Source organism: Marmota marmota, unplaced genomic scaffold (genome assembly GCF_001458135.2).
Source record: "Marmota marmota marmota unplaced genomic scaffold, marMar, whole genome shotgun sequence".
In the NCBI taxonomy this organism is placed as follows: Eukaryota; Metazoa; Chordata; class Mammalia; order Rodentia; family Sciuridae; genus Marmota; species Marmota marmota.
The window spans coordinates 20,395,746-20,422,770 of NW_026000196.1; the positions used below are offsets into that span (position 1 = coordinate 20,395,746).

The following is a 27,025-nucleotide window of genomic DNA, read 5'->3' on the forward strand; positions in this document are numbered from 1 at the left end:
TCCCCGTCCCCCGCGCGCCGTCCCCCCCCCCCCCCCCCCCCGTGTTCAGCTAGAAATTGTTTTCCTGAGGAAAATGGAGCCTGCTGTATGTGTCTACCTGGAGCATGCCTGGTTGAGGGGACAGAGCTCTGGAGGCAGAGCCCATCTGGATTGCTAAACCCCCCAGCAGGATGACTTTGCTCGTCTACAGTGGGTACTCGGGCGGGTTCTCTCAGCTTTCCTCACTTAGGTGAAGCCTCAAAGAAAACAGCTTCCCAGCTCTTTCTGTACATTAGGCATAGCCTCCTGCTGTATGGGCATTGGGGACTGACTGATCCTCAAGCTGGCCATCCTTCTGCTGGAGGAGATCCCTCTCTCTTGCAGGCCTGCTATGAAATTGGAAATTGATCAAGTACTGCAGCCTGACTGTGGAGAGAGTTGCTGGCCCTTCCTGGTGAACCTGAGGTCCAGGATACGGAGGATGGGACCTTGCTATATTGTGAGTGAGGGCCATCTGGCAATGTGGCCTGCACTGGACCCAGCTATCTTTGTCCATCAGATGGAGCATTGGCTTTCATGGTTCCTCATCTTTTCTAACCTCCTGGAACAAAAATGGCTTGGGCAGCTTTTAGCAATTCTTCATTCACCGTGGGGAGATCCTGTGAAAATTTCTTCTTTCTAGGTGAAATATAGGCTGAATTCTTGGTGTAGTAGTTTGACTCCTCATCGCTGAGATTGGTCCTATACTGACACTTTCCTGTTTTAGGTTGGTAGAGTTAGATGAGCTGACCCAGGCTGAAAGTAAAACTCCATCTCTTGAACATGCCTGCAGCTGTCTTGTGAATTGCTCTTGCCATTGGAGCATTTGCAGCAAGGTACAGCTTAGGTCTCTACCAGCACCCAGGGAAAGAGCAGAGGGAGGAAATAAAGGCTGGGGGAAGGGGAGCACCGGAAGAGGAAGTGGAGCACAATGATTGCCAAAGAAGGGGCCCTCCCTCAGTTGCTAAGAGAACATGGGGGCCTGGAGTACGGAGCTGAGTCGGGGGCGGGGCAGGGGAGCTGGCTGTGTACGCTGGTAAATGGGACAGGAAGGGAATTCATGTCTCTACCCACACCATACCATGTCCTCTCCCAAAGACCCTGACTGACCTTGAGCATGCTACTTCTTTAGCAGGGGAGGTGCAGGTAGTCCCACAGTGGTTAAGGTCTTGTCTTTGTCAAGGATTCATTGGCTCCCAACCATGGGGGACATCTAGAAGGGAAAATTGAACTTTATTGCTGTTTTTTTGATTCCTCAGAATCCTCAAATGCTACACATCTCTCCCCTTCCTCTCCATAGTCTGAAGAAAATCTGCCAGATGACCATTGCTATTGTTTTTTTTATTAGTGCATTATATTTATACACAATAATTGGGTTCATTTTGACAAAATCATATATGCATGGGATTTCAGTCCTCAGCATCCCCACTTTCTCTCCATTTCAGTCCCCAGCATCCCCACTTTCTCTCCTCTCCTCCCTTGATCACTGTTATTTTAAGGGAAGCTTTTGTGAGTAGTGATTTTGGGAGGCCTGCTGCAGAATACAAGGCTGCACCTAATCCAGAATTGGGATCCTGACTGGGAGTGTGCAAAGAGTGTGTAATGTCTCTTTTAAAATTAGCACTTATGGGCAGCAAGAGCCAGTTTGCTGTGTATCTTTCGTTTTCAGTTTTTGAATAGGCAGTGCATTTATGTGTTTCAGAATCCAAAAGGTTTTAGTAGTTTTCCATGGAAAATTCTCACCAACCTTCATGTCCTCCACCTGCTTAGTCTCCCCCAGTTGATTTCTTCCTACTTTTCTAGGTAGCCTCCCAGAATGTCTTTCTGGACATATAGGCAGGTTCATACAGCTGTCTGTAATATTTATTTATCCTCCTGTTTCATGCATTCTGCTCTGGACCTGATTTTATTAGACTGCCTGTTTCCCTATGGCCTCCCTAGTCTGATAGGTATAAAGTTGTATTTCACTTGGGTTCCTTTGCCTTTAACCCCTGATGGGGGAGGTTGAGAATGTTTTCAGGTGTTCAGGAACCATTTGTATTTCCCTTTATATGAACTTTCTATGGGGTGTTGTTTTTCTTCCTTCTAATTTCTGTGAGTTCTTCTCATTAGAGATTAGCCCTTTGTGATATCAGCTGAAGCTATATTATTTTCTGTCATTTATCTTTTGCCATTGTTTATGATGACTTTGTCCATGAAGTATAGTCAAATTTATCAATGTTTCCTTTATGGCTTCTGTACTTTGATTTATATGGTAACAACATCTATCCTTGTAATATAAAATCATTTGCTTATGTTTTCTTATAGAACATTTGTGGTTTCATTTTTCACATTTAAGTCTTTGACCAACTTAAAATTTAAAAAATAAAAAAAAACTAACTGATAAATAAAAATTGTACAATTGCCTAATTGTAAAAATTGGTATACCATATAGTGTTTTGATACCAATTAGAATTTATCCTGGTGTAAGATGTATAGTATGGATCCAATCTTTAAAAAATGCTACTTTATTGTTCTAATACATTTATTGACCCTCACCACCTGGGGACTGAGATGTCACGTCTTCCTGCAGTTGCTCTCGCCTACCGGGTCCGTTCTGGCCTTCCTTCTCTGCCCCATTGGCCAGTTAGTAGCTAATACAATAATATACTGATTATCCTTTCATCTAGTTACCTTTCCCCCAACATCATACTTCATTTACAGAAGTTTTCTGGCTATTTATTTTTCCAGGTGATTTAGGATCAAGTTATCCTGCAGCAAATCACAACAAAGCAGAACAACAACCAAAATATATATTTTAAAAAACATCTTTGCATCCATTGTAGAAACACAAGATACTCATTAGTCCAAGGTGAACTCTGAGGTTGTATGTGACAGTCTCCAGCCAGACCTGTCTCCCTCCAGCATCCTGATAGCTCTTGCATGTGAGCTGTATAGGAGTGCAGGATCAGCAACACTTGATGCACCCACCATAGCACCACCAGGCCAGAGAGCTCTGGGCAGGGGCAAGGGTAGTTTCTGTAGCTAACAGTTACTGTCCCAGATAGTGCCACAGGCTCACTTATGCACACACCTCTCAGGAGCCCCTTGGCTCATAGGTGATAACAGTATATCGCACTACTTTGTAGCAGGCACTCACTTTCCAGTGAATTCTCCCTTAACCCTCACAGTAACTGAGAATCAGGCAAGTTGACAACTCCAAGCATCACAAAGGAGTGGGGCTAGGAGGACTATTTCCTCTCAACAGGCACCTCCTCTGCTACAGACTGAGTCCTAAGCCTTGAGGGGTCCCAGCTGTTCCTCCTTTGGCTAGGCCAGCTGAGTTGCAGCTCCTCCCTCCACCTGGACCTCACTTCTTTTCACCTGTTCAATAGTTTGGTATGAGCTTTCAACCTGAGAGGTCATCTGCATATCAGATCCATGTGGCTTCATAAACCACTGGCATTTGTAGAGAGCAGAGCAGCCAAATGGCCTCCTAAAGAATTAGAAAAGCTCTCTACCCCACTCTTGCCTCAGAGGACAGGCCTTTCTTATATCTCCCAAGATAGTGTGACTGGCTTTCTTTGGCAATTTAGCAGTTGATCATCGCTAGTGTTTGACCCTCCAATGAGCTGCCCTAGAGCGGGAGGGCAAATAGGCCTCCCTGGAGTAAAGAACCTGGCAGGCTTGAGGTTGGGAGGTGGAAATGGCCCCAAGCCAGTGCCCACAGATCAAATCTATTGATGAATGACAGCCTGCTCTCCAGTGCTGAATAGCCAGGAACTGGGAGCCTAGGAAGAAGCTATTTCTCTTCGTGCCTCCCTCTGATCTCCCCATCCTATACCACACAAGCATCCCTGGCACACACCCATGTGGATTCCTTGTGGGCCCCCAGAGGTTTGGTTTTTTTTTTTTTTTGATCCAGGACACTCTGTGAAATTGATGATTCATCTGCCTTTCCAGAGGCCCCTGTTCAGATACATTCCCTCCCTTCTTTAGAGGGGAGCTCAACCAGGTCTCCTCAAGCCCAGTGGGCTGGTGCAGTCAACCTGATCTGAGGCTAAATAGGAAGACTGTGCTGGCAAAAAGCCCTGGTGGGAGACAACAGCTCTGACCCTGCTCAATGCTAGGCATTGAGGAGATTGTAAAAAGTGACACCTCCCACCCAGACTGCCCACAAAAGGCTCACAGACCCATCCCACCCCCAAAATTGTACAGGTGCTCTTGAAGCTCTGAGGAGCTCATTCCCCTTATGGGTGGGGTGGTCAAGGGTGTCTGACTTGTGCCAGATAATTGAGAGTTGTGTCTTTCAGACAAGAGGGAGGAGCAGAAGGGAGCCAGTGCTAGGGCCCAAGTCTGAGATCAGTCTTTGAGCTGGAACTAAGTGCTCAGAACCAAGCTGCACTTGTATGTGGCTGCTGCAGAGAAGGGTGGGTGCTGTGTCCGGACTTTGGTGGGAGGGGATATCCCCTGCACTCCACTCCTGGCCGGCTTCTGGGAGGGAACACACTGTTCCCGCCCAGGCCTGTGGCTTGGGCAAGACCAGCCTGTGGGACGCTGTGTTCCCTGATAAGATGAAGCAATCGCTCTCAGTGCGCACTGCTCAGCTTGTGGCGGCCTCGCGGCGGCGCCAGGGAACATTTATGTAACCTTAGTCCCTGCCCACTCTGCGTCCCTTCTCCACAATGCACACTCCACCCTGCACCCCCACCCCACGCATCGGCCCCCGGCAGCATGTCCCCGAGCCCCTGTACCCAGGTACATTCCCTGTCCCTATGTGTCTCCTTCCCCCACTGGCTTTTCACCCAGCAGCCTGGTATACTTGTGATCAGGCACCTGAAGACTTCCTCACCCTGAGATACCAGCAAACCCTCCCAAACCCCACAGGGCCTCGCTTCTCCTTCAACCCCCACATAGTGGTGGGGCCCTCCCACAGTCTCCCTTCTGCTCTCTCCCTGCACTCAGCCTCCACAAAGCCAGTCCCCAGCCCCCTTCCTCTCAGCCCATTTCCTCTTCACAAAGCTTAATCTCCATCCTGTCTTGTGCCTTTCATTCTCCTGCTTCCCCCACCCCCCAAACACACAAGCATACACAGTTCAGGCCCCCTGAGCTCTCCTAGCTTCCAGAGTGGGCTCTCCTGGGATCTGGAGTGGCTTTAAGATTCTAGGAAGACCTTATGGGGGTCTGGATATACATTCCCAGCTCCCCTTCCTGAAAGCCACAGCCACTGTTATTTCTGAGTTAGTTGAGCCCTCTCCTTGGGAGTGTTGTGTCATACTACTTCTGCCTCCTTGTCACATGCGTAGGAGGAGGCAGATACAGGATTTGGGTCCAGCAAGGGGAACACAAGTTTGCTTAGTCCAGTGGTGCTCTTTGCAGTGAAATGGGAGCTGGGTTCACTCCCTGTAGGATGCCCATCTGGCCCCACCCTCACTCTGGTTTGCTCTGGTGCTCATTCAGCTCAGCCACACCACCCTGAGGTGGGTCCCCAGAACAGCGCTTTTTCAGTGATGCCAGAGAATGACACCTATTAGTACCTGAAACACTTTCAGGGTCCACAAGATCAGAGTTCTTTTCATAACAATCACATTATTTGCCCTTCATTCTCCCAAGAGTACAGTGGAATATTGCAGAGGCTACTTCATGTGTGATGACATCATCCCTCTGGACAGCTACTAGAATCTAGTATGCTTGCGTTTAAGATTTTTTTTTTCTTTTCTAATACAATACATATCAATGGATATTACCCATAAAAGCAAAGGCTCTTTAGGGACCCACTGAGATTATAAGCAAAAGTGCCCTGGTTTATGAAGTTTTCTGTCCCCCTTTCCCCCAGCTCCTCTTCATTCTTCTGGCTTCTCCTTGTTAGCCTCCTGGAGGCCACTTGAATGCCTCCACTTGGGCTACCCAGCCAGAGTTGGTGCTGTTCCTTGCCAGCATGAATCATAACTTCCATTTGTAGACCAGTTTACTGGCTGTTGCTTCTCCTAGAAAAGGAATATGGAGGAATAGAGAACAGAATGGGAAGGATCACATCAGTCAGGACCATGTCCCCAGGGCCAGGCATTGAGTACACATTCAGTAAAAGTATAAAGGGGCTGATGCTAGAGAGGCCATGAGCCAATTGCTGGTCAAGTGTCAATTTTAGACTTCTCCACCTTCCTCCATTTCACCTTATCCTATATGCTGCAATTCTCTGCAGTCCCAGTATCACATGATCCATCTATAATTATACCTACTTTGTATGCTTCCCAGGAATATAAGCAGAAGAATCCTGAAAAGGACAAAGCCCCCAACAAGACCCTAGAGCTACTAAGAAGCAATAGTGAATCTGAGCCCACCAGACCCAGATCTGAAAAGACCCAGTTGATGGGGTAATGGATGAGAGCAGCAATGATAGCTAATATTTCAGGAGTAAATATTTGAAATATGCCAAACAGTGCCAAGGCTGGTTGCATATAACCCTCTGGAATCGTCACAGGAACCCCACTCAGAGAATAGGGCAGTATATTCATTTTCGGATGCTATGACACCATAAACTGGGTGACTTAAAGGCAACAGAATTTTACATCTATCCCCCCTCCAATCCAGTTGGGGATTGAATTCAGGAGTGCCCCCCACCTCAAACTGTATCCCCAGCCCTTTTTATTTATTTACTTTATTTGAGAAAATTTCACTAAATTGCCCAAGCTGGCCTTGAACTTTCAATCCTCCTGCCTAAGCCTACTGAATAGTTGGGATTATAGGCATGTTGCACTGCACTTGGCCAGAAATTTACTCTTAATGTTCCTGAAACCAGAAGTCCAAAATCAAGACATTGGCAGGATTAGTTGTTTCTGGAGACTCTGAGGAGAATCCATCCCAAGCTTCTTTTCTGTCTTCTGATGCCAGGAACCCGTGGTATTCTTGACTTGGAGATGTATCACTCCAGCTTCTGCCTCCATTTTCACATTACATTCTCCTCTCCCTCTCCTTGCCCCATCCCTATCCCTTCCTTTGCCTCTCCTCAGGACACTTGCAATCTCATCCTAAAATTTATGCCTTAATTGTATCTACAGACGCTTCTTTTTTTTTTTCCACACTCAAAGGTCCTGGAGGTTAGGACTTGGACATATCTTTTGGAAGGCTAATGTTCACTCCACTGCAGATAGTAAGGAACTTGTTAAAAAACATACCATCAGCATGTGGTGGACACAGGGGCTGACCTGACACATTTAATACTGGACCATTTAATACCAGACCTTTCCGAGATTTTAGTGACTAATATGCATTGTGAATGTCCAAGCATAGAATTAGCATGTAGCATTTCTCAAACTCTTTTGTTGACAGGTTTTTTTTCCCCCTGAAACCAATTAGCAGTTTATTTAATACTAACATTTCTTCAAACATGATGTAAGAAATGTTGGGCTAGATATTTAAAAAATTATATTTAAACATTCCTTTTTATTTTTATTAAAGGAACGAATGCACATGATTTAAAAGACCAATAGCACAGAAAAGCCTACTACCAAAAGCATCTTCTCAAGTCAGCCCCACTCCCCAGAGACCAGCACTTTTCTTTCTGATTTTAGTTGTTTGGGTGGATTCTTCCATAAGTGAACTGATTTTATTCCTATTTCTCAATTTATAAAATTTAGGTTGTTACTTCTTTGCCATGAAACTTTCAGTATTTATTCCACTGCTATCCCTTCTCTGACCTCTCAAATTGATGAATATATTATTTAAATCCTTTTATTGATTATCTTTTTAATTCTCACCCTGTTTCTCACATATTTATTTCTTTTGTACACTGGATCTTCCACTTTTCCATGAAATTCTCTGCCAGGTCCACAATTTAGTCCTATGAGCTTGGCCTATAATATTGATCCGGAACACTGACATGTGGTGCTAGGGTTTGTGTGACCATGACTTGGAAGTTCACATCTGTCTTCCAGGACCTGTGCTGGAATCACATTTCCTTCTGCCATCTCATTGGGTTGTTCTGAAGGATAAATAATGTGACACATGAAAAGCTCCTTACACAGTTTTTTGATTTAGAGCCCTTCACTGATTGCACATAATCATGGTATTTTAGTTTGCTTCTGATTTGGACCACAGTTTTTTTGTGTCTTATATTTATTCTGTAGTTTCTAATTGCCTCTCTTTTTTTCCTTTAAAGAATAGTAACGTGCTTTCCCTGTGTCCTAAAGTTTATCCAGCCTCTTGGTTGTACTTTCTGGTACACAGAACTCACTTTCTTCCTGGAATAGCCTCCTGTGAGCCCTGGTCTACTGTTCTCGTGGCCTCTGAGGACTCAGCTTGTTCTTGACCTGAGATGCCCCTTCACTATTTACTCATGTCTCTAGCTTCTCAGTTTTCTCTCATTTTTGCTGGAGCCTGTGAGATGTGAACTTGTAAGTCCCTAATCTGCTTCTAGCATCCGTTGTGACTTAGGAAAAGACTGGTATTTGTCCCAGCCTTGTTCCCTCATGGATAACCTGGTATTTGTTTCTCCCTTCCCTGTTTATTAAGTTTTGTGATCTCTTCTTTTTACTCAGTGTTTTTACTTTTCAGAGATTCTCTCACAGCAGGGGCCACCTTTCCTCAGTTCTCTGCCCACCTTTGTTAGTCTCCTGACTTGGTCAATGTCTTCTTGGTATTCTCCTTCTCCTTCCCCACCCTCCCTCTTTTATCTTTTTTAAACTCAAACAAAAGCTATCTTATTTTGTTGTAATTTCTTGTACTCTATCTTTTTTTTTTTTTTTCTATTTTCCCAATCCATACCTTCTGTTAGATAGACATTGACCTCCTGGATCAATTCCCTGTAGCTTTCAACTTTTAGCCCCTCCTGTTTAACTGTCAAATAGATATGGGAAATGATGATGGCTACTTGGTTTTCAAAGTCCCCTAAATACCCTTCCCCAGAAGAAGAGAAATAATGAGAATAAATTCAGCCTCACGTAGACCTGGGCTTCAGCAGTACTAGGAAACAGAACACTGCAACATTCACATTTTCTGGGATGCTTCCTTGCATATATTTCCAGCTTTTTAATGGAATTTTTTGTTTGAGCAGTGATATTTTCAATTTCTAAATGTTATTTTTTTTGTTGTGGTGATGGTTCTCCGTGGTGTTCTGTTTGCTTTATGCATCAAATTTTGTCTCCAGTTCCTCAAAGAATTACTAATTAGAATTGTTAGGTTAACTTTCTCTTCTGTTTCCTGGCTTCACTCTTTTTCATCTGGAATTGGTGATTTTGTTGTTCTTGGCCTTTCCCTTTTGTGCTGCTGATTTTCCTTAGCTGTCTGACTATTCTTGAGTGTCTGTTTATTTTATATTTAAATCTTTATATTTAAAGATGTGTGGGTGGTGTAGATTTCCTCTGCTGAGCATAGGTGGGCCAGTTTCAAAGACTAGCAGTCTGCTTTAGGGTCTGTGTAGAGGAGGGAGGAAGAGTGACTGTGTCCCAGTGCTGGAAAGGCTAAAGGTGCCAAAGCACCCCCATCCACACCAATTCTCCTTAAACAATTAATGTGATTTTTTGTTTGTTTTGCTTTGGTAAATGCAAGCCTGCTTCATGTTCTGAGCAAGGTGTGGGAGAAGGGGAGAAGAATCTTGACTATAAAATGATCTTCATGACCTCCCAACTGGGCTCACTGTGTTTGCTTTCTCCCCAACTGTGTAGGCCCCTTTTGGGGTGTTCTGGTCCACCACCCTATCTGTTACCATGCTCGAATCTAATAGGAACCTGTTGAAGTCTCCTCTGCTGGCCTTTGTTGGCTAGCCACACAAAGTTCTCTCAGAGAAAGCAGAGGAGGCTGGGCCCTGGAAAATGCCCAGACTAACCCCCTCATGTTACATACTGAAGAAACTGAGAAGGTTGGAGTGGTGACAGGACTCTTAGGTGTAGACATTGTCTTCTTGCTGTTCAGGGATCTGGGAGCTGAGGTGTGGTTCCCATAGGGCCAGTGTGGGCCAGCTTGGCTCCTGCAAGCAGGTGGAACCACAGCATGAGCCTATACCCCCACTCCCCTAGGGCTGGGGAGAGCTAACCCTGCGTGGGCATGTTGGATGCCATATACTTAGGGGGTCCAATGCCAGAGACCACCAGTCCTGGCCCATATACAAACCATATACTCTACAACTTCTATGCTGGAAATGCTGCTGTTTTATCCTGGGAGCTGTCATCTGCTTCCATCCCAAGTGTGGTGGCTGGTAGGCCATGGTTCACCTTCACCTTTACCCTGATGTATTTGACACAGAAGATGAAGAAGATAGGGCATAGGGCATTGATGAGAAGTCATAGTAAATGAGATGGAGCAGGAGTGTAGGGATAGAGAGCCACTCTGGGGGATGGTGAGTGGACACACCTTGGCCATGGGGGAGGGCACGGACACATACAGAAGATCCTAGGTGTCACTGTGCACACTGAGACTGATTCTCTGCTTCTGTCGCCCCACAGGTGAGAGGCCCTTTGCCTGCAGCTGGCAGGACTGCAACAAGAAGTTCGCACGCTCTGATGAGCTTGCACGGCACTACCGCACACACACTGGTGAGAAGAAGTTCAGCTGCCCTATCTGCGAGAAGCGCTTCATGCGCAGCGATCACCTGACGAAGCATGCTCGCCGCCACGCCAACTTCCACCCCGGCATGCTGCAGCGGCGTGGTGGGGGCTCGCGGACCGGCTCACTCAGCGACTACAGCCGCTCTGATGCCAGCAGCCCCACCATCAGCCCAGCCAGTTCACCCTGAGCCCCACTGGACCCACAGCAGCACAGCCCCGCCAGTCCCTCCGCCAGCCCCGCGCCCAGCCAAGGACCCCTACCCTGACAACAGCCATGAGCAGCCGCTCTCACCTCCTCTTTGTCAGTCCGTGCCCTTTCCTTTTGTAATAAGAAAAAAAGAGCAAGAACTTCATGAAAAGTCCACGTAAAAACACTTTTCTTCACCTCAGGTGTCAAAGTCAATTTGTTAAAAAAAAAGCAAAACAAAAAAAAATCAAAAGAAGAAAAAAAACAAAAAAAAATTTCAAAAAACATCATCCACAAATTGCACAATGGAGATACCCACAAAGTTGCGATTCAGCGGTGTCGAACCCCCTTTCTCAGGGATGGACACGTTCCACGAGGTCAGTGAGGGCACCCCTTCCTGCCGCCTTACTCTGTACATAGATTTGCACTCTGGAATTTTCTATTAGGTTTGGGAACACACTGGGGACAGAGCAGGCCAACCAGTGCAGGTGGAGCTCAGCATGCATGTGGGTCAGTCCATCAGCTGGGAGTAGATGTGGTCACTGACATTTGTGATTCCAAGGCAGATCCTTTAGTGGTGAGGCGACACGTCCTCCCCCTCCCTTCTACCCATCCACTCAGCCTCCATCCTTGGCCACATAGGCTTGGCTCAAAATGCAGATGGGTCTGAGGGACAGGCCACCTCACGAGGGATGCCTTAAGCCATGACAGGTCAAAGGAGCACTCTACTTGGGGGAATTGTGGAGAGTGTCATCTGCCCTCCATGACTGGCACTGCCTGTCTCACTCCCTACCTTCAGGAGCCCTCTCCTGGGCCCCTTGGAAAAATGGAAGCAGAGACGCAAGCCCTGGCTGGGCACAAAATCACACCATCCAATCTCTAAGGAGACAGCCTGGGTTCCACCTGTCTGGGCCCCCACTGCCCAACAGACAGCACCAGGGACCCTTCACTATTATACCATATTCTCTGACTGGAAAATAGAGCCTGGGAATTCTGGTTTTCTAAAATGATTTTATGAAGTGTCGGTGTACCCAGTTCCCTAGCTCTCCCATGCTGCTATGGAGTCACCTTTGTTTGAAACAGTGGGCAAGACCATCATGTTGCTTTCTCAGTCAGAAGGTCTATGTGAGTGGCCATGTGTGTGCATGTGTTCGCAGCACTTCACAGAGACTGTTCAGTGGCAAAAGACCAGAACATTGTGACTTGGAACTTTTCAAGAGTGGCGCAGCCAATATCATGGGAAGTGCTGTTGGAGAATGTGCATTCTCTTTTCTCCCCAGGGAACACCAGACGGAAAGTTGTGGGAAACACTTTTCTCAGACCCTTCATGTCTGGTGGTACAGACTGAGCAAACCTCCGGCTTCTTGTTGTCGCCAGAACTTATCTCCCTTTCCCTCTTGCTTCTGCCTGCCCTGCCTGGAGACCCCAGGCCACGCCTAGCCTGCATCGCCCCATTGCCAGCCTTTTGGTAGGGGAGGAAAAGCAGAGAGCTGAGGCAGTTTCTTATGAAGCCTTGACCTGGGCTGGGTTGGTGTTCGAGCCCCAGACCAGGGCAGTTAGGCTGGATTCCAGCAAGCACCTCTGCAGACCTGTGGAGTGTCCAGCCTAGCCCTGCAAGGCCCATGTTGCGCCTTGCCTTCCTTTCAAGGATTGGGGCCTGTAAATACAAGGCCCCAGGACAGAGTGTGTGTGTGTGTGTGTGTGTGTGTGTGTGTGTGTTGGGATGAGTTGGGGTGAACTCGGGTTATAGTATCTTGCAGAGATCTCTCACTTTGATGAGGAATGGCCCTTGGGACTCAGTGGGCCATAGATGGGCTTCCCAGGCCCAGAGTGCCTTGGTTGTAGTCATTCTGCTTCCATCCCAGCCCACACATTGTGTGGGGTACAGCACAGAAAAACCCCAGCGATCCAGGCCCAGCTGGAGCCTGTAGCTTCTGGCTGATGTGTCATGCCAACTTCAGAGTGGATGGGTGCCCTCTATCTACAGCAGCTGTGCACGTGGCACCATGCCATCTGTGATGCTATGGATACCTATTTCCAGCTCTACTTATCTGGAAGTGGCTAATGGCATGTGGTGGCTTCTGTGTAGCACAGTAGGTACCCATTTGGTCTGTGACGTTGTTTGTGCTGTGGGTGGGGATGGTGGGGCAGGGGCTATCTCATTAGTGCAGATTCAGCCCCCCTGGTCCCCCTGCTGCCTTTGGGCCCTATAATAGCTCAGCTTGCATTTGGTTTGGGGGAGAGTAGAATATGTGGTATGGACCTTGAAGAAGAGAGCCCTGGATGCTGGGGATGTGGCAATCTTCATGTCTGGTTCCAAAGTGAGGTCCCTCCCAAAGTTGTTTCTGTGTGAGGCAGAGAAAGCCACACTCTGACCACATTTCATGTCTCAGGAATTCACATTCCAGGTTCAGGAATTTTATTCCAAAGTCCTTTGGTGCACCCATGTTTATGGTTCCGAAGGCAGGGAGAGGGAGTGGCATGTCCCACACGGCCAGAAAAGCACTCTCCACTGGAGGAGCCAGGTGTCTCCTTGTGACTTGCCTACAGCATCACAAGGGGTTTTCTAACTTCACATCTGTCTGCACATAGGAAGGGGAAAAAGAACTCTAAACCCAGTCATATTGGAATAAAAGAAAGAGCTGGTTTGTTTTAGAGTGGGGTGGGGGGTGGGGGAGGGAAAGTGGGATAGGCTGTTTCCAAAGAGAGCACTTAATTTAATTTTCCCTCTAAATGACCCAGGGCTGTTCCATCTGATAGATGGAAGGGTAATATTGCCTTAAAACAGAAATATGCAGGCATTGGCTATTTTTGGCAAATGAGTGTGTCTTCATTCCCAAAGTGGTTCTCGTGTAATGGCAGGGTGCGGTCCTTCAACCATAGGCCTGGCCTGGGAGATGGGGGCAGGGCACCCGAAGGGAGTTTCCCCCTGGGCATCCTGGCTGCACCCTCCAGAATCATCTGGGGCTTAAATTCATCTCATTGAAGGGTGGGGGGAAGAATCTAAATCTCAGGCTCAGTTCACATGGGTTCTCATTAGCAGGTTTCCATCTCATCATGAAACGAGGGATGCCTTCTAAGATGTAGATTGTCTTCCCGGCCTGGGTCTACTTCAGGGTCTTTCATTTTTGTAGTTTATGGCCATGATTGCTGATTTCGGTGGGATTAAGGAACCCATAGGGCTCCCAATCAAATCTTTATTTGGGGACATACTTCAGCTCTAGCAGGCCACAGAGGCAGAGATCTCAAAATGAAGGGTGCCTGAGTAAAGGGAGAGTTTCCCTTAAATTTAAAAAAAAAAAAAAAAAGACGTCTAAAAGTGACTGGACCCAGCCATCAGAAGGCTGGTGTTCGGCTCATGTCCCAAACAAGAAAACCCCTTGTCAGCCATATTAGGGGAATGGTTGTAAACTCCCCAAATGCCTACTGAATCCTACAGCCATATGGAAAAACAGACAACACAGCCCTTTCCACAAAGGGCCTTGGGGTCCTCTCCTGATGGGTGCTACATAGAGATGGGCAGTGATGCCCTGGAAGAGAATGTGGTCCTGGATATGCCCCTATGCATCTTGCTGCACTCCCCACCCATGGGATTTGAGGTACAAGATTGCCCCCCTCCAACACACCCACCTCTACTTTGAGGCCATGCATCGGGGTAGGTGCAGGATTTGCCACGGTGCAGCCTCCAGGTGCAGACCTCCGCACACTGGTGACCCCAGACCTCACCTGGGCAAGGGCTCAGATCCCTGGAGGATGATTCAGAGGTGGGGATGAGTAGAGAGGGTTGGTGGCTTTCTGAGGTCCTGAGTGAGTGGTAGAAGAACTACTGGGTCTTCATTCAAGATTTCTGTCCCCCAGTCATGTGGCCCAGCCTCTTTCTTGCCAGAAGCAGGTACTTAAATGTACTGCACAGGGTTTTAGCACTTCCTAGGACCTCATCCAGGATCTCCGCTGGGCAGATACGCTACCCTACAGGAAGATGTGATCTGGGCAATAGTGTGGCCTCGTTTCTCAGCTCCTGGTTTTTTTGTTTTTTGTTTTTGTTTTGTTTGTGTTTTTGTTTTTTTGTTTTTAACAAGGCTACCTGATTATTTTGATTTCTGAGAGGTGTCACTGATTTTTTTTTTTTTAAACCCATGTTTAAAAAGGCCATTTGGTCAAAACTGCTGGAAGTTTTAAAGAGCTTGATGTATTAGACACATTTTGAATGATAAGAAATGCTTAATAAGTTAACCACATCTTTTGCTACCCAACATTTCTGTATGTCATCCTGGATGACTATATCTTCCAAAGCTAAAATGCCGATGTGGGCTGATAGGTTTTGAAAGCAAAGTAGCCCCTGGAAGAGCCAGGTCCTGTGGCTAATTTTCCTGATTCTGAAGTTTCAAAGATTTGTCCTGGACACATTCCAGAGAATTTTGTACCAGAATTTGGATGCATAGTCCAGCTTACTACTGATAGATGCCTGAACACCATTGAGGGAGAGACCCTTCTTCCTGTTGGCTGGCTCTAGCCCTGAGAAGAGTGGAATCAGGCAGGAGCCCTGTGTCCAGGAGGGAAGAGGTTTCTACTAGCCCCTACCACTATTGGACTTGCAGTGTAGCCACCTGGCTTTGCCCAGCCTCTCCCTTCTCAGTACAGCTTTAAAACATTACTACTTTTATTTAAAAATAAACAGGATGGGAGAGAGGCAGCCTCCCCTGCCCTGCATCATACATTCCAGGATGGGGGCAGGTGGAATGGGACAGGAAGTCAGAAAGGGGACAGGATGAATGCACGTGCAACTTTCTCCTGGGGACTCTGGAGTCTTTTCTCACTGATGCCCTCCTAGAGGACCTGTTGACTGATGACTGCACATGTTTGTTTGGAAACCAGTGTGCAAGCTGAGTGCTTGCAGGAGACCATCACTGGTCAGTTTGTCCCTTCCACTCAGCACAGGATCCTATTCCTTGTGCTTGGAAGATCCCTCCCCACATTTCCATGCTCCCCCTCTTCCCAGCTTGGCACAGGCACCATAATGGGGTGTTATCAACCCCAGTGTCTCTTCTCCAGTCAGTGTCTGTGGGTGTGTGAGTGGGAGACTCTTCCCCTCCCTCACCTGGGAGAAGCCTCAGGTGCCCAGTGCTGAGGACCCCCATCAATGTCAGCATGGGGCTCTCTACTGAGCAACTATGCATTGGTGGGTTTGGAGCTGCTTACTGTGGCTCCCTGGTGACCAGGAACTGCTTGGGTAGTTACACTGGGTACACCCAAGTGACCCTTTCCCACCCAAAACCATTGGTGGAGCTTCTCTGGAATCATTTGCCAAAATCCCAAGGCAGAATCCAAGGGTCCAACACCATTTCCATCGAGTTCACAATTTCCTTTTCTGTAGAAATATTGTTTTGTTTTTGTTGTTTTTTAAAACCAATTCCCCACCATGCTTCCGAAGGCCACATTTCATCTTTTCTGGATCACTACAGTGAAGTATTACAGTTGTACAGTTCCCAATCTGGCCTTGGCTTGCTCGGATTAAACTTTGTATGTATTTTGTAAGGCATAGATTCTATATTGTAATGATGTCCTATGCAAAAAAAAAAAATTAACGAAATTGTAAATTTTATTGTTTTAACATGTATGCATGTTTAGTGACGTTTACATTTTGAATAAAATTTATGATTCATTATTTTATTGCCAGAGCTGGTTCCTACAATGGGCATGTCTTGCAGAGGCTCTGGGAGGGGAAGGGAACTGAAATGGAAGTGAAACTCAAGCTGCCCTTATTGGCTGAGGGGCAGCAACTTACCTGGAACTTTGCAGGCCTTATCCTGGCAGGAAGACTATATAATGGTCGTATGGAGGGTAGGTTCTCTTCTGGCTGTCCCTTCCTGCCTGTAGGGTTCTATTTCAGATCTTGAGGGCTCCATTTCTCCTTCCATCCCAGTGAGCACAGAGGACAAAGGGAGATGGTGACAGCAGTTTCTTTCAAAGGGCATAAATGTTTTAGCTCTTCATTACTGTAACATATACCTGAGATAATCAACTTATAAAGAAAAAAGGGTTACTTTGGTTTGTGCTTTCAGTCCATGGTTGGTCCCACTGCTTTTAGGCCTGTGGTGAGGCAGCACATTATGGTAAGAATGGGTAGCAGATCACAGCTGTTCACCTCAAGACCAAGAAGAGGGAAAAAAGTGGGTGGGGTCCCACAATCCCCTCCAAGGGCATGCTCCTAATGGTCAAAAGACCTCCCACTAAACCCCACTTAAAGCCTTGATCACCTCCCCGTAGTGCCATCTTGGGGAGCAAGACTTTGTCACATGGGCTTTAGGGGACACTTAGGATCTAAACTACAGCGTCCCACACAAACACCTAGGTATTTCCTCCCCCTGGGCAGCAACAGTTGCATCTCTCAGTCTCAGATACCCGTTCCTCTAAACCTTCTGCCCAGAGTCTAGAAACTGTTCCCACTCCTTGCTACTAAAGTTCTTGCAGTCAATCAGGGACACTGACTATAAAGTACACTGCCAGAGGGACAGGTCCAGGGAGCTGGAAGGTGTTTATTGATACCAGATGTGATCATTAACTGCCCCTGGCTACCCTCAGAGGCAGGTGATGGTTCTCAACAGAGGTGATGGGAAGCCCACCATTAGGTGGCTGAGTGGGTCAGACCCTTGGCCTGTGCCTGCTATAGCATGTAAAAGAAGATACATGTGCCTCTGCACCCTCAGCCTGGATCAACACACTGCATACTGTTCTTAAATCAATACCTCTTTACAAAGTAAATGAAAACCACCAAGAAATTTAAAATACAAAAAACAAATGAAGGCATTGTAGTTGATCAATGGTGGGTTTTTGTTGTTGTTGTTTTCTGAAGCTACTATGGACACTGGCAGGCATTTCCTGATAGACATTCCTGATAGACATTGTGTCTGAGATTAGGAGGAGGGGGTGTGAAATGAGTACACCCAAGCACATACTGAACAGTCATAAACACAAGGACACATTTTCAAACAAAATCCTTGCTGGTGCCAAGACATTTGGAGCCCATTATCAGCTGGAGTCTTTCCCCAGGACAGCCGCTGTTCTGCCTTCTCTGAGACAGTTTCCTTCTTGCTCAGGAACTTTTATAGCTGGCAACTGCAGGATGGATCCACTTCCATAAATAGTGGTGTGTTGATAGGATCCCTAGATGCTTTAAAAATATTGACAGGAAAAAAGGAAAAAGTGGTCCATCAGTTATGTCACAGCTGAGATTTGAAAGAGGCTATAAATTCCTGCTGGAGTTCCTTTCCAGAAGACTGGACCATATCTCAGGAACCAGGAGTCTCCTGAGGCCTGAAACCTCCTCAATAATGTAGGAGGAAGACAACACTTCAATTAGTGTGTTTATCAGCTTTTTTTGCTGTGACCAAAATACCCAACAAGAACAACTTAGAGTAGGAAAGACTTATTTTGCCTCATAATTTCAGAGGATTTAATTCATGGTCAGCCAACTCCATTGCCTTGGGCTTGACTAGGGGCAGAACATCATGGGGGGAAGGTGTGGCAAAGGAAAGCTGCTCAGCTCATGGCAGCAAAGATGCAGAGAGAGAGAGTGGGGGGACCAGGTACAAGATACAGTCCCCAAGGGCACATCCTCAGTGACCGACTTCCTCCAACATGCCCCATCTGCCTATAGGTATCATCCAGTAGTCTATTCAAATAATTAATCCTTCAAATGGATTAATCCACTAATGAGTCCCACCTCTGAACATCCCTACATCACCGTCAATACATGAGCTTTTGGGGAACATTCCATATCCAAACCATAACAGCAAGCCAGAGGCTTTACTGTTGTGGTGTTTTAATAAATAAACATATTAGTATGTTTTACATGCCACATAGCACATTTTCTTCTCATTGTCCTGTAGACAATGAAGAAAAGTAGGCAAAATAATAAAGCATTTTGAGGAGGATCTGTGGCTGGCAAGATCTCTGAGACTCAATGTCCTGAGTGATCAGTTTCAGGACATTCCTGAGGCTAAATCCCTCTGCATTTTTTATCAGAACTTGGTTTAAAAAGTCAAAAATTTTGCCATTAGGTGATGGGCCAAGTCTGGTGGCATCCTGGTCAGGTTTAGGGTAGCATCTGGTGGAGGGATTGACAGGCTCCTGTCATCCTAGAGGACAGAGACTGGCCAAGGCCCACAAATTACATCTGCCTCTCAAAGAAAGGACTTACCATTGACCTGAGTCTGTTTCCTGTTGCCAATAATATAATATCACAGACTGGGTAAGTTATAAAGAAAAGAGGTTTATTTTTGTCTCCGAGTGCTAATGATTGAGGGGTCACATCTGATGATGACCTTCTTGCAGGCAGAGTCCTGAAACAGCTGAGAGAGAGAATGAATTTGTCTGTCCTCTGTCCTCTGGTTTCTCTCCTTATAAAGCCACCAGTATTCAATCATGAGGGCTCCACCCTGACGACCTCTCCTAATCACACCACAAATGCCCCACCTCTAAGCATTATAGTCCAATTAAGCATCTACCCTCTTAGTACCTCACTATGTAGATTAAACTTCTAAAGGGATAAGCCCTACTCAAACCATAGCACTGTCCCTCAGTGCTGGCCTGCTGGCAGTGATTGCCCTGTTGCTGGAGGAATTCAAGTAGGTGCTGAAACACTGCTTGCTAGAAATGCCATGAAATAATTTTATTCTAGAAGGAGCCTGGTTAGTGTACAAAGGAAAGGCCACAGGGTTTTCCAGGGGGACTCACCGGGGCATAATCATCAAGACCTTCAGACATTTTCTCCTAGTCTGTCAGTAATGTTGGAGTGTGCATTGGCCTTTGGTAGGTTGGGGTTGACTGCTGAGGACCTTGAATAATAGGTGAGGCAGTGCGTAATTAACACTCATATGTAATGAGGAAGAGGGTGCCTCCATCCCCTTCCACCCCGTCAAACATCACATGTACACCATGATACAATTCTTACTGTTAGCCCCACTCCTAAGGTCTTCTTAGTGGGAAAGTGATCAAACCCAGTAAAGGCACCCAGTTTTTCCTGGCAGGGGTAATTTCTTTGCCCAATTTTCTTGCACAATCACACATCAGGGAGCAAGATTCCATAGCAGTAGTGATAAGACAGGTATGTTTAAATAGAAGGTAGTGTTCAAAATCCGGGTCCTGGATTAATTCCCTATTACTGTTGCAGCAAGTTTCCACAAACATTGGCCTAGAGCAATCCATGTTTATTCTCTTATAGCTCTAGAGGTCTTAGCTTTGAGAGTCTTACCAGGGCTAAAACCAAAGTTAGTTCCTCCTGGAGTCTCTTAGAAGCCACCTACATTCCTTGGCTTGTGGCCTCTCTCTGTCTTCAAAGCCAGCCAGGGTAACCTCTCTCTGCCCTCCTGCTTTCCCCCTATGGGGACCCTTTTGATTGCATCTGGCCCACCGGATAATCCAAGGTTCTCCCACCACCAGTAGGTCCTTCTTACATCTTCCTGAGCCCAGGGAGCAGAGCAGCAGTGCAGGCTGCATGTGAGAAACGCAGGGTTGGATGAACTGCCTCCTGTCTGGGTGGAGACCCCTGTGGTCCCTGCAAGGGAAGCATATGTGGTTGAATTAAACTAAACTGTTTCTTCCAGCTGTGATTTTTAGTCCTTCATAGTATTTTCCTTTAATTCCTCACCTTTGAAAAGCAGAATACCAATGAAATTATTTATCACTGTGCTACAGTTCTTAAAAACAGGTTGGTCCTCGAGGGCCGGCACCCAGGTGACTGGCCACTGCCCGCCCAGTGTGCAGAGCCTTGCTCACGGTGGTGACCTCCCAGTGCTGGGGAAAGGACTTGGATCTTCATGCCAGGCACAACCAGCCTGAGCCTTCAGCTCTCAACGGGCTGTCCATGCAGCCTTGGAGAAGTCTTTTGAGGCTCGTCTTCCATGGCAGTAATCAGTCTTGGCCATGGACTGTATCAGGTTATCAGAAATTCTCAGGAGTCATTACGTGCCAGGAACCAAGGCGGCTGGAATTGTGCCTGTGCCCAGGCCCTCAGCCCCCTCAGGACCTGGCCTCCACTCCCACATTTGCTGGGAAAGGGATCTGTGGGGAGCAAGCCCTGCTGGACTATCTCAATATGGAGGGGACCAGGACCAAACTGTGGGAAATGGAGGCTGACTGGCTCACATGGCTGTTCCCTGCCCCAGACACCTGCAGGCACCAGGTGGTCCAGCTTCTCCACTTTCCCTTAATGTTTGACATGCATCTGCCCACTGCAGACCAGGTGCCATGCTGTGAACTTGTTATGTCATTGTCATTTGAGCCATCTCAGAGGGAGGTGTGAACATTCCTAATTCAGGGTCACAGAGGAAATGAGGCTCGAAGAGGTAAAGTGGCTCTCCCAGAGTACACACTGACAAAAGTCAGGGAAGGATCTTGATCTGATTGATCCATTGACCACCACTGCCTTAAACTCTGGATTAAATAGAGAATTATTCTAACCAATTTGGGGGTGCCCCCTTTCTATTCCCTGTCATCAGAGGGTTGTCCCAGAAGACCAGTGACTTAACAACATGGAGCTGAACACTCATCTCTGTTCTGGTTGCTTGTTATGGGCCTACGCCCAGCAGCCTATCATTTCCAATACAGTGTCCCCCAAGATGATACACAAACTGCCCCCTGGGGACCAGTCCCAGGCACTGTGGATCTCAGGCCTCCCTTTGGAGTCCTCCAAGCAGCCAAGCAAAGCCTTTCACCTACATAGCCATGATTTCCCTAGGCTACCGGTGTGTCAAGAGGCTGCACCCACCCACTCAGACCTCCTGGCACCGAGAGACGGCCAGCGCAGAGCAGTGACAATCATTGCTCTCATTTCCAAACAGGTGGGAAGCCCTGGTGACCTCAGTAGGTCTCCTGATCCCAGTTCCAGGGCTCCTTTCTTTAAAAATGTTTTGATTGACACATATTTATGGAGTGTACTGTTATTTTCATATATGTGTGTACTGAATAATGATCAAATCGGGGTAATTAGCATGCCCATCACCTGAAGTATTTATCATTTCTTTGTGGTAAAACATTCAAAATCCTTTCTTCTAGCTTTAAAAGTATATACTATGTTATCATTAGTTGTATTTACCCTAACACCAGAATCTATTCTTCCTGTGAAATTATAACTTCTTACCCAATCTCTCCCTATTGGCTAAATAATATTCCACTGTGTATATGTTCTATATTTTCTCTATCCATTCGTCAGTTGATGGACACTTAGGTTGTTTCATTATCTTGGCTATTGTGAATAGTGCTGCAGTTTAAACACAGGAATGCAGATATCTCTTCAACATACTGGTTTCATTTCCCTTAAATGTATACCGCCAGAATGGGGTTGCTGGAACATATGGTAGTTCTAGTTTTAATTTTTTGAGGAACCTGTGCATTGTTTTTCATATTAGTTGTACTAATTTATATTTCCACCAAAAGGATGCAAGGATTCTTCCCTTTTCTCCAAATTCTTGCCAACACTTGTTATCTTTTGATAATTCTGGGGCTCATTCTTTATGACTGTCCCTATCCTAATATCTTCCATTCCCAACCTCACAACATTTGGGTCATGATTTACTTATGAATTCTCCAGGAGCACCAGGTGAGGATCCACAATAAATATCACTATGACCTGAACAATCAGCTGCTCCCTGTGCACCTCTTAGGAGGAATCATCAACACAGATCCCTGCACACAAGGTTGCTGACTGATTCACAATGGTGTTTTTGGCAAATTGTCATTGCAAGATTACACTGATGAACAGAACTGTCCCCTGCCTCTTGTCTGTCTTTTAACCATAAACATACTCTTAAGAGTTCTCCCATATCAATTGCTGACTTTACCACAAAAAAATTTTAAAAGGCAGGTTACAAAACACTATGCAAAGTAGAACCACATCATATGTAAACATTTTTCTCTATGTGATTATGTTGTCATGTAGACATGCCTACTTAAAAAAAGGCACACAAGAGACTTAAACTCCAGCCCTTGTTATCTTAGAGTAATGAAAAGCCAGATGACTTATTTCCTTGTTTTTGTTTGTTTTCTAAGTTTTCAAAACTGCTCACATACAACCTTCAGCAGCACTTCTGTGAGGCAAAGATCTTGCCAAAGGCAAGGTACAATGTGCCCCAACTCCATCCCAGGGACCTCCATCAGCAGTCATGGCCCTGCCCTTGAGGAAAGGGTGTTGGGACTCACCCCACCTGACCCCAGCGTGAGTTCACATGTAGATGTGCCCCCATGGTCACCTACACATCGGTGCAAAGGCGTGATGTAAAGCTGGATGTGTCACACTACCATCCAAAAGTGGCACCGCCAAGTTAGCAAGCTGCAAAGGAGCAGGAAACATACCTAGCAATGCCGGGTGCTCCTCCTGCCGCCAAACCTGCCATGGACTGAATGCCTGTCCCCCTCCCCCAACCCCTCCCCCACCCAGAATTCATAGGTTGAAACCTAATCCCCCAATGGGATGGTGTTTGGAGGTGGAGTGTTTGGGAAGTGATGAAGTCAGAGGGTGGATCTCATGATTTCATAATCCTCCTAAATTGAATCTGTGCCTTTATAAGAGACACAAGAGGGATAAATTCTGTCTTGGCCATGGGAGGATACAAGGAGTAGGCAGCCCTCTGCAAACCCAGGAGGCATGCCCTCACCAGACATTGGATCTGCTGAGGTCTTGCTCTTGAACTTCCCTGCCCCCAGAAATGTAAGTAATAAATGTTTAAGTCACCCAATGTATGGTAGTTGGTTTCAGTAGCCTGAGCTGACAAATATCCTACCCACCATGAAATCACATGGGGAAGGTTAACCCCAAGGTCAGGACAGGGTGGTTCAGAAGGGGCCCAAGGGGGTTTCAACTGTGCCTGCAACATTACATTGATATAGGATTTATTAGAGCAGTTGTCAGGAGCAATGGGTTTATTGTTTCCTTTCTCTGTATTTTTCTAAGTAGGAAACATTTGAGTTACATGGTCTAAGGATGGGGCTCCTGTGCGTCACCTGGGCTTATCCAACTGCAATGTGCAGATGTGTGTACAGATGGCTGTGACCAGGATGCTCCCTGCACTGGGCAGAGGTTTGCTCCAACATAGGAGTGCTTCCAGGGAGTCTGGCCGCTGGATCACAGCACTAATTTGGACACAAGCCACCAAATAACATGGGGGGGGGGGACCGACTGCTCTGGCTCCAGCCAGGGAGGAGAAGGGGCTGAGCTCCTTGCTGAGATGCCTCTGAAACAAGAGCAGTTTTCATAAATCTGCCCTAGTGTAGCAAGGGATGGCAGACACCCGCCCTGGCACCTGCAGACTCCTGAACACCAAGGGCGGTTGCTGTTCTTCTCCCCAGATGGCACTGTGCCCTGGGACAAGCACCGGAAACTGTTTTTCCTTCCTGTGGACAATAGGGTAAAGAATGCATGGTCTGTCTACATTTGGTGATGGCTGTAAAACTAACTGAGAAATGCCAGTGGAAATGCTTAAAAGAAGTCAAACAGCAAAATCCGTGTATTTTATGGAGTGTTGAGTCACGGTGTTCAAAGACTTGGAAAGTAATTCGATTTGTTCTAGTTTTTAAATTTGAAAATTCTAGTCAAAGTAACCCCCAGTAAAAAGGCTTTACAAAAGCAAATAATACACAAAACAAAACCTAATGGTAAAATGTCTCTCCATCCTCTCCCACCTCTGACTACCCTACCTTCCACACCAGTTCCACCATCCCAGGCAGGGTTAAACCCTTTCTTACCTTTCTGTTTTTCATTGGCCATTCTCTTAAGCCTCAATAAAATGCTGGTCCTCCTGTTTTGTGCTTTATGAGCGTTTGATAAGATATACCGACTCTCTGATATGGAGGCTGAATACAGTAATTAACTCCTTCTCCTGCCTGTCCCTCCCACATTCTCCACCTCCCGTTCATGGGGAATGTTTCAACTCTTCTGGAAGTTTCTCCCTGAAACTACTAACACACTTTCTCTCTCCTGTCTGTCACTCCACCTTTGCTCTGTGTTTTGACTCCCCTTTCTACTCACTCCCCAAAGCCCCAGGTGCTTTTGCAAAGTTTGACTGTAATAAAGGTGGATTCCAATGGTTCCACCCTGGGCTGAGCCCACCAATGTTACAGTACTCACTGCACAGGGGAAACTGAGCCCAGGGGGACGTTTACTTCTTTGTTGGCCTAATGTGGACACCTCCATCTCAGCCCACTCAAAGAATACATTCCCAGAATCAAGAGCAGATTGGGAGCTGGGCTTGGTGATGTGCACCAATAGTCCCAGCTACTCTGCAGGCTGAGGCAGGAAGAATCTCTTGAGCTCCAAAGTTCCAGGCCAGCATGAGGAATACAGTGAGACCCTCTTACAAGATAAAAATAAACAAATAAAGGAGCAAATTCATTGGGTGAGTTCATTTTTCACTTTATCTGTACCTCCAAGTCATATCACATTTTAGTTTGCTATGTAATTGAAACTTAATTTTATTATACACTTGTTTTTTTTCTATAGTTTTTAATCCTTACCTATTTATTTATCTGTTTATTTTTGGAAGCAGGAATCGAACCCAAGGGCACTTAACCATTGAGCCACATCTCCAACCCTTTTTATTTTTTATTTTATTTTTTTATTTTGAGACAGGGTCTCTCTAAATTGCTTAGGGCCTTGCTAAGTTGCTGAGGCTGGCTTTGAATTTGTAATCCTCCTGCCTCAGCCTCCTGAGCCACTGGAATTATAGGTGTGTGCCACCGTGTCCAACTTCCTAACCTCTTATTTGCAGAATAATAACATGCTTGTGCCTCACCTCAGTTTTACTATCTTTTTGTCCCCTTGCCTCCTCTCCTTCTCTAATCTGCCCCGCCCCCCTCCCCCCAGTCTACACACAGTACTTGAGACTCACCACCCTCTAGTGGGTCAGTGCATAGTATAAATCTCATATCTTTCTTTCTCACTTTCCTGGAATATATTCTCAAATAATGGTCCCAGAAAGGATGTGTGGCAGGTGGGTTTGTTTTTTACTTATTCTTTTTTTCTTCCATTTGGGAATACTCTACCACTGAGCTACATCCCAGTCTTTTTCATTTTTGAGACAGGGTCTTTCTTTTTTTTTCTTTTTTATTTTTTTTAATTTATTTTTTAGTTGTAGTTGGACACAACACCTTTATTTCACTTGTTTATTTTTTTTTGTATGTGGTGCTGAGGATCGAACCCAAGGTCTTGCACGTGCGAGGCGAGCGCTCTACCACTGAGCCACAACCCCAACCCAGAGAGACAGGGTCTTTCTAAGTCACTGAGGTAAGCCTTGAACTTGTGATCCTCCTGCCTCGATCTGCAGAACAGCTGAGTTTACAGGCATGTACCACTACATCTGGCTGTTTTGAATCCTCAAAATTCTGAAAACATTGTTATTCCGTCCATTATTGATTGATAATTTAGCCCAATACAGAAAACTAAGTTCAAAATTACTTCCCTGTTCTTTTGTGTGCGTTGTAACACATGGGAAGTCTGACACACTAGGGTTCTCAGCCTTTGCAGCAAACATCTTAACTTTTACTGTTTTTGAAGTCAGTCAGCTGATCTTGTCCACTGCTGCTCTGCACTTTCCTACGGACCTTTCTAAGAGCAGACATTGTTCCTTCAACCTGTATTCCATGGACCCCTCCATCTGAAGACTCTGACTCTGTAGGTCTGAAATGTGTCTAATATATTACTGCTACTATTCCTCCTTCACTGTTCTTTCCGTTATGGGCTCCATGTTACTCGAAGGCGGACTTGCTGAATTGATCTTCCTATCTCTTACTCTTTCTTTCAGTATTAGCCCCGTGTTTACTTTCCTGTTTTTCTCCAGGGTCTGCTCCTCAAGCTGAGACAGGCCTCTCGACTCAAATTTCACTCATCCTCTGAAGCCCAGACCACACATCATGCCCTGACCCTGACTTTCTTGGCATCTGTGCTGAGGAAGTGCCCATGGCCCCTCAGTGTGGCACCTTGTCCTGATCCTTACTAGGATGCGGATACAGGAAAGGACTCTTCATTCTCAATGGGCTGTGGAAGAGATGGAGGATCTGGGGAGAGCAGAAAGGGGGCTCTGGAAAGTTATAGGGAAGGTGTTGAGGGACTGAGAGGAACTCTGAGTTAGGGCTCTGTGGGAAGTTGGGGGGTGTTCAGTGGGGCTTTAAATGACCGTGGGGGGCCAAGGAGGACTGTGGATTGGCTTAGGGTGGGGTTTGGGGGGACCATGGGTGGGACTTTGGGAAGCTGGGGGTGGGACTATGGGGAGCTTGAGGAAGCTGTGGGTTGGGCTTTAGGGGCTGGGGG

At 46.4% G+C, this 27,025-nt stretch overlaps 1 protein-coding gene and 1 long non-coding RNA gene across 2 annotated transcripts in view; one reads left to right on the forward strand and one right to left on the reverse strand.

The window, feature by feature from the left end:
• Klf13 (Kruppel like factor 13) overlaps positions 1-14,015 on the forward strand; it is a 44,393-nt gene extending 30,378 nt beyond the window's left edge. Inside the window, exon 3 of the mRNA XM_048790147.1 lies at positions 10,437-14,015. Coding sequence (XP_048646104.1) covers positions 10,437-10,726 — 290 coding nt within the window. The 3' untranslated portion in view covers positions 10,727-14,015. The remainder of the gene's footprint in view (positions 1-10,436) is intronic.
• A 3,226-nt stretch (positions 14,016-17,241) lies between these two features.
• LOC125612515 overlaps positions 17,242-27,025 on the reverse strand; it is a 28,222-nt gene continuing 18,438 nt past the window's right edge. Inside the window, exon 3 of the long non-coding RNA XR_007342940.1 lies at positions 17,242-17,896. This is a non-coding gene — a long non-coding RNA (uncharacterized LOC125612515). The remainder of the gene's footprint in view (positions 17,897-27,025) is intronic.